General features: G+C 33.0%; 1 protein-coding gene across 1 annotated transcript; it reads right to left on the minus strand.

The window, feature by feature from the left end:
- Positions 1-426: 426 nt before the first annotated feature.
- On the minus strand, positions 427-4,913 carry LOC130939710 (DEAD-box ATP-dependent RNA helicase 27-like). The gene is made up of 11 exons (XM_057867801.1): positions 4,246-4,913; positions 3,944-4,129; positions 3,588-3,671; positions 3,082-3,123; positions 2,926-2,997; positions 2,541-2,840; positions 2,378-2,416; positions 2,190-2,294; positions 1,922-1,990; positions 1,697-1,822; positions 427-809 (listed from the first exon to the last, which is right to left on the minus strand). Exons 1-11 carry the CDS (start codon positions 4,828-4,830, stop codon positions 648-650), a joined length of 1,770 nt encoding a protein of 589 aa, XP_057723784.1. The 5' UTR covers positions 4,831-4,913; the 3' UTR covers positions 427-647.
- Positions 4,914-8,144: the final 3,231 nt, after the last annotated feature.

Raw genomic sequence — 8,144 nt, forward strand, 5'->3', positions numbered from 1 at the left:
AAAAGGTTAGAAACTTAAATTAAAAAAAACGATTTAAACATTAAAAATAACTAAGACTTGCTCCAAACGTTAGGGACAAAAACGATAATTTCTTCTTTGTAAATTGCACTTATATATAATGTCAACAACTATTATAAAGTGGTTCATTACTCATATTTACTCGTACACAATGGTGGGATATTCCTTCATTCTCTTTCCCAATGCTCATAATAAACGAGTTTGTGAAAAAATAACAATATTCTAGATTTGTTTAGAAAATGTCGTGTTCACTTGTACTCTTGGGATAGAAAAGAATTTCTATTGGAAATACAGATTACAGTTTAGTGCTTTAGTATTAAGATCTGACTAATAAAATACATGTACACCAATAACCATAAAAAATATTGAGTAAATAAAAACAAAAAAATTGATTAATTACTGATGAAATGGTAATGTAACAAACGAAAGGAAACCATTATCACAACTAATATTACAGTTAATAATATAAGCAGACACATTCGAAGCTGATGTTTATGATGGCTAAGCTAAAAAATCCATATGATTATATAATCTTTGTTGGGGCTCCTATCCTATCAAAACTGTTTTTTGAGGGTGTGGTGGGAAGAAACAACAAGCATTTTACAAAGCAGTGGTGCATATATATGCAGTTAATGCCTCACAAATTGCTTTTTAGAATGAAAAATTCTTTTTCCATGAGGGTTGCTGTGACTACTTCCATCAACTCTGCGCATGTTCTTCCTTTTCTTACTGCTGTTTAAGTTCAGAGTCACATTTGGTGGGTTTGCGAGACAGAAAGAAGCTGCTACGTCCTGCACAAGTACACCAATTAGTTGGAATTATTATCAACGATGTATTATCTATGTAACATGATTTCACCATTGAAATAATTCAATATAAGTTCAGTAACTATGATTATTTGCATTAACTTTTCTATTTCAAATTTTGGGATCTGAAGCCATGTCGATTGTCCTATCTTGTGTAACCAACCGGTGAGATATTGAAATTAAGAAAAAACAAAACAGCCAGACAAAACAAAAGAGTGACGCAAGATGATTTCACTCAATTTACTGATATAGAAGAACGGAATTACAAGGAAGAAAAGATGATGGGTGTGATAGTAAGAGCCAGCCTTAATTCTTCCAAAAGTCTGTCCCTTCCTCTCCCTAATTTGCTACTAATACTCTCCTCACTCCAATAATGAAAATCCGTTAGAATTATCCCTACTGACTATCTTTTACATTTTTCCCACTAACACTGTCACGATTCTCTTCCCTAGTCTTTCCTATTCTACCCTCCACTCTCTTCCTTCTAGTGTAATTTAAGGGCAGAGGAGACATTTGCTTCTCTTTATGATTAGAAGCTTCTATTCCTAATTCTTCATTCTTGCTTGGATCCGTAACATCTAGACATTGAAAAATGATACGTTGCCAGCACACTATTTGTATCTATCCTTTGATACAGCCTCACATTTGATGCACTTCGACCGAAAATGCCTACATCTAATGATTTACTCTTGAAGATAACAAATACAACACAGATATCCTTCATTAATCTTCTGTTACCAATTTTATTTTTTGTTATTTTAGTGAACCATTTCAACATGGTCCTATAATGATCAAATCATATATTGAATTTTGAAGAAATAGATCTCTAGAGGTCAGGAAAATAATTATATATAACAATTTGAAAACCGCACCTTCAGATCGAGGCGGTGTATATTGAATATATCCTTCATAGAATGTGAATTGTATGCCAATAGATAGGATCTATACGCATCTTTAGCCATCTTGTTTAGGAAAAAGTTGTTGACTACCAAATCCTCCTGCACAGTACAGATGGTGCTTTGTGAGATAAGCTGAGCTTTGTGACTACATACTAAACAAACATTTGATTAAAACAAGGGGAAGAAGAAGGAATATACCAGGTGAGATTGTACATTTGCCACCTTCTTTTCATCATATCCATACTCTTTCACAGGGACCTTAGCTGCCTGAAATTGAGCATAAAAAAATGTTTATTTTTATTATAAGCCGAGAGGCAAGGGTAGCAACCATGCCTCGGGTTTCTTCAGTAATCTATTTTGGAGCACTACTTTCTCATAAAGCAAAAACATTACCAGAAGCTATTAAAACTCATTCAGCATTAGAAAGCTGAGTATATCATTTTGTCATAATGAGAGAGAAACTGACCTTCAGATAACGAAGAAATTGTAATTCTTCAGGAATCAGGAACAGCAAAGCATTTCCTTTTCCACCTTCTCCACGAGCTGTTCTACCAACCCTGTGGATATATTCCTGGTATTGGTACCAATATAAAACATGTTATATAGATGATAAACATATAAGAATGCCAAAAATCAAATGAAAACAGGAATCACCTTCGGTTCATCTGGTGGATCATACTGCACAATCCAGTCCTACAACACACAAAAAGAAGGGGAAAAAAAGCAGGCGATTAATAAAAAATTGAGGAAAACTAAAAGTGTCATACAGATGAGTTGAACAAATTTTGAAATAACTTGGTAATAAAAATGACAATACCACAGCAGGTATGTCAAGTCCACGAGCAGCAACATCAGTACAGAGCAAGATCCCCTTTTCTGCTTTGCAGAAGTCAAAGAAGGTGGTTGTTCGGGTCTGCTGCTTTTGTTTTCCATGAATACTTGAGCAATTCAAATGAATATGATTAAGAATGTCTGTATGGAATTTCACAGAGTTACATGAAGAAAAAAACACCATCACTTTTTTTGAATGAAATCTCTTCAAGAAGGAATAGAGAACCATGAATCGCTTGGCACAGGGAACAACAACATAACCCTGCATTAACCCTTCATTTGTAACCTGCATGGATGAGGATGTTGTAAGTCACTATGGTAATATTGATGAACAAAATTTCAAAGATTACAATAAAGTAGGGAGATATCACCTTGGTTCTCCCATCATCTACATCAATATATATAGGAGTTGTCTGAAATGACAAGCGTGCAAGATCCTCAACCTGTAAGTTAAAACAAAAAACTACGGAGTCAGAATTTATTTTTAGGAAAGAACATAATGAAAGATAAAAGATGAATGAACAAACCTTCTTTGTTTGCGTAGCCGAAAATAAAGCCGTTTGCCTATTCTGTTCCATGAGAAATCAATTAGTCAAGCTAACAAATATATTAAGATCATATAATAAATATAAACGTAAATAGACCTTTGTAGCAATCATGGCTCACTTTAAAAAAAAAAAAAAAATAGCTCTGTAGTGACAAAACATATTAGAACCTTTAAAGAGGAGTTCTTACCCAAGTCCTCAACCCGCATAACAATTTGGAATGGGAAAAATGTTACAACTTATTTGTTAAGGTAGAAAACGAAATGTGTTTTAATCCACAAGTAGCTCAATGCATTTTTACTAAACACGTAATAGTAATGCCACAAAAAAAGAAAGATTATAGTAATAGTAATAGTAATAGTAACTGGTAAATTAAATTAAGTCATTTTTTGTTAGATGTTAATATGTTTTCAAGGTCAATAATTCCATCCGCATGTGGAATAACATTATGCATTATTGGGACAAAAAGTGAAACAAATTTCAGATACCTTTGGAAGGATCTTAATAATCTGCTTCATTTCTTCCTCAAAGTTAGCTTCTAGTATCCTGTCAGCTTCATCAATCATGAGGCACTGCCAAATCACGCAGTAGGAGTTCATGGTAAGAGAATAGCTACAATTTAATATTACTTCAGATATCATGGCAAGGACTTCAACAATATGTGAGGTCATGAGTTATTATTATCATCATCATCATCATCACAATGCTTCAAATCACGTAAATACTTAATAACTATATACTAGTATAAAAGCATTGTTGCTCAGCAAACTAGTCTTAACATATGTGCATACCATAGCAAGTTCACAAAAGGAGAAAAAATATAATAAAGAAGGGCACAATTTACCTTCAAGTTTTTATATATGAACCCTTTTGTATTCTGAAGATGATCCAGAAGACGACCAGGAGTTGCCACGAGCAGATTGATCCCTTTAGCAATGCGTTCGGCTTCGAGTTTTCTCGTCGAACCTCCAATAATCAATCCAAGAGTCTGCGAATGATACTTGAGGAGTTCCTTGGCTACAGCATGCGTCTAAAACACACAAACAAACATCAATTTCAATAAGCAAACAAATCAGCAATCATAAACAACCAACTTATAATGCAATCATATATCAAATGCATCACATTTTTTTTGAAAAGACAAACCTGAATTGCAAGCTCTCTGGTGGGGCAAATGATAATAACACCAGCACCATTACGAGGCGTGAACTGAACATTATAGAGAAGCTCCACAGCAGGGACCAGAAAAGCAAGGGTTTTCCCGGAACCGGTTCTGGCAGCGCCAAGAACATCTTTTCCTATTAGAAGATGTGGAATTGCCCTCGATTGAATCTGAGTCATGTATGAGAACCCCATATCCCGAATTGCCTTCGAAGTTGGTTCTGATAACCCTAGAGAAGAGAATTCATCGTTACTCATTATTCCACCACCACCACCCTTATTCTTCTTCTCTTTCCTCTCTTCTTCCTTTTCTTCTTCTTCTTCTTCACCATTTTTATCAACGTAGCTATCTTCTTCCACTCCCTTCAACTTCTTATTCTTCTTCTTCTTGTTCGCATTGTTTTCCAAGGATTCTGCGCCCTCTTCTTGTTGAGGTTCAGCTGATTGGTTCTCTGATTCAGAATCCCGAGGCCGCTTCTTCTTATTCTTATTCTTCATCTTTTTCTTCGTTTCGTTCATAACGATGGTTGAAGCTTGAAACTTTTCTTCTGTTTCAGGTGATTCTGCCATGGCTGGTGGTTCTAGAATTTTCAGAAGCTCAAGGCCACTCGCACGGTCGCGCCTTGTTCTACTTCTCTCTCTCACTCGTTAAACCCTAGTCATTCACCAAGATTCATATCTAACGTGTGGCGGTTTTTTTTGTTTCCCGTTTTTTTTTCTCGGTTTTTTTTGTCATCTACTCTTTCTTGGTATTATTTTTGTCATCTACTTTATTGGGCTCTTTTGTCCCATGTAAGATTCAAAGAAAAGATTTGGGGCCACTATTCAAGACATGGACTTCTCTCGCTGAAATAGGTCAATTATATTTTGGATTTCCTTTTGGGCTCAGCTACTCCAAAATGGCTAGGATTGGGCCCATCGCACTGATTCCTTTGTTCTATGCTCCATAGGTTAAAAATTCAGTTTTAACCCAAAAAAAAATTTAGAAAAATTTTACCAAATCCAAAGAAAAAATTTACCAAAAGATTCACAAGACAACTAGCTTGAGCACTAATTCGCTTAATCAAGTGTGACAAATTTAAATGGCGTCAATGGAGTTCATATTCGCAGCAGATTAAGTTATTAGTCTGTCGAGTTAAGAAATATCGTAAAAATAAAAAAAAAAAATAAAAAAATACATTGTGCTAATAAAAAAATATAAAATAGAAATTTGTGAATGTCAAAATAATAATAATAATAAATTTGTGAAATGTGATTAAGTTAATATGTTTATTAGCCTTAAAAGTTGGAGCTGGCATTGTTTTCCCAAATCTTTGTTCCTCTGAATTTCTGTTGACCAAACGAAACATGGCATCGACATTTTGTTTGAAATTTTAAGCAAAATAATTTATCCTTCTAACGAATTTGCTTAAATATCCTTTCAAGTTTCAACTGCCAAACAATTGAAGTCTATTTAATTCTCCTGAACTCCATTTAATCCATTCCATACCACGTACCACCAATCTAGGATCTGAATTCTCTAAATTTTGAATTTTAAAGTGTAATCTCTCACCATTTATTTTATAGGTAGGACAAAAAAAAATATGAGAAAAAAATTATTTAAGAGTGAGAGATTACACTTTATCCTTTAAAGTGAAAATTCAAAATTTAGAAAATCTAAATTCACTAATCTAAGAATAAAGAACGTTAACTTTTCTATATCATCCCTCGAATTTAAATAAGCATTTAAGTAATGTTGATAGAGTTTCTTGTTATGTGTAGAGGCAATTAGAAAATAACAAGAAAAGAATTCATTATGAAAAAAAAAAAAGAAAATAGTTTGTGGTAGGACATTCGTTAATAGTTTGTGTATCATTATTGGTACTCATTAGAGAGACATGTAGGGGACATTATATAGCAGAAAATTTGAGGAAACTAGGGGAAAAAACAATAAAAAGGGAGCATAATGATGAAGATTTATACCCCATTTAATGTACACAAAAATTTATCATAATCTATTTGCACTAGTTAATGTAATCACCTGAAAGGAAATAATCTAAAATTGGTCACAAACTTCATTATAGCAATTGCACCTAATTATGTTCCATTAAGCAGCTAAATGATATAACACATAGAATGGGATAAAATAAAAGGGAAAAACCAATCACCAAACATTGTTGGCCCCATTGCATTTCATTGATGATTTTTTTTTTTTCTTTCATAAGCCGAAAGGAAACAGAAATATAATTAGCCTCTAAACTCCTAAAGCCTTTGTTTGGTAAGAAAGGCCCACTAAAATAGTGGATTTAACAATAATCATTGTTAAGTGCACTAGTACCTCCCACACACACAAAAGAGATTACCTATTCATTGAAAAACCATTCATGAACGAAATTATGAGATCAATACTTCTATATCTGCGCAATTGTTATTAGGGTATTTTTATTTTTATTATAAGGCACGGTTGTTTATAATTATGCCCTGATTCTCCCTTCGTTTTTTTTTACCGAAATAAATTAAACAAAAAAAACAAAACAAACAAAACAAAAAATTGCTTAAATAGAGGGACAGTTTCGTTTAAAACTATTTTTAAACTCCTCCCAAGGTGAAAGAAGCTTCATATGCAAAAGTTGTAACTTCATTGCCATCTTTGTCATAGTATCTGCCACGTGTTTGCATCTTTCATAATTAAACGAAAGTCAACACGCCAATTCCAATGCATGATATCTCTTATTTTGAGCACCAATGGATCAATAAATGCAAAATCATCTTGAGTAATAAGATTAAATGCTTCCACACAATCCGTCTCACAAATAACATCTCGTTAATCCACATCCCAAACTAAGAGATATACTCTCCAAATAACAAACAATTCTCCTTAAAGAATACTATTACTCTCAATCATTCCCAAACACCCCCTTGATTCTCCCTTATTTAATTCATTAATTGGTAGCATTCAAATTTTGTGTAATGTAATCACGTGTGTTGCTTGCCTTGGAAGTTCAATCACATCTTTGATAAACTCAACAAGCTAAAATAAAAACAGAACAATTTTAGTGAAACAATGCGAATAATATGGTTTATACGTTATAATGATTTTCCATTGTCTAGTACTTAGTGATTTAGACTTTGAAGCAAAATTTTCATTAGCACGCAAAGTCGCAAGTAAAATACAAAGATGTATGTTATGGTAAATAAAAAATGGTAAAACAACAAAATTCATTTTGATAGATAATTACATAACTTAATTAGAAAAATATGTTATTTTATTTTTATTATTTTTTTAATATAAGTTTATACATTTCTCTTCATTCTTTTCACAAAGTAACTCTATCATAGATTGTCTAAATATAAATATAAACACTCCGTCATAATTTTTACTATCTATTAAAATTACATTTGCATTAATAATTAGAATCAAATTCACATATATTATATATATTTTTTATAATTCAAATCAACCGTTAAAATAATTGGAATATTGACATTTTCCATACACTTAAAACTCTTCCCATATCATATCATATATGTATATTATTAAATTAAAATAAATTCCTCATTTATGGTGAAGGTAAGATTCCCGTGCATTAGGGAGTAGTAGCAAATATTATCCAAAGTGGACCCCCACATTAGATAACCGTTTGGGATCTTCACATTTGAGTATTTGACCGTTACTCCCAAAATCCCCATTCAAATTTTTCCATTTCAAAACTTTTCAGTTTTCACTATTTCCACTCCCTCAATCACTCTAAAAAGTCAACTCAAACGGTCAAACCCCAAAGGGTAAACTGTAAACTAATACTCGTTCGATTTCCCTCCTAAACCAACGGCTCAGATTCACCTAAAAATCAAAATTCCAAATCTCGCACATACATTTACACAAACACCTAGAATGCAAACAAAAC

This window comes from Arachis stenosperma, chromosome 1, assembly GCF_014773155.1.
Source record: "Arachis stenosperma cultivar V10309 chromosome 1, arast.V10309.gnm1.PFL2, whole genome shotgun sequence".
Classification (NCBI taxonomy): Eukaryota; Viridiplantae; Streptophyta; class Magnoliopsida; order Fabales; family Fabaceae; genus Arachis; species Arachis stenosperma.

Bases quoted from the DNA above. Each gene is read 5' to 3' on its own strand.
- LOC130939710 (XM_057867801.1), bottom strand. From the start codon at position 4,830: ATGGCAGAATCACCTGAAACAGAAGAAAAGTTTCAAGCTTCAACCATC. The intron at 3,124-3,587 runs GTATCTGAAATT...CTCATGGAACAG, and splicing joins TTATTAAGATCCTTCCAAAG to AATAGGCAAACGGCTTTATT. The intron at 2,295-2,377 runs GTGATTCCTGTT...TACCAATACCAG, and splicing joins ATCCACCAGATGAACCGAAG to GAATATATCCACAGGGTTGG.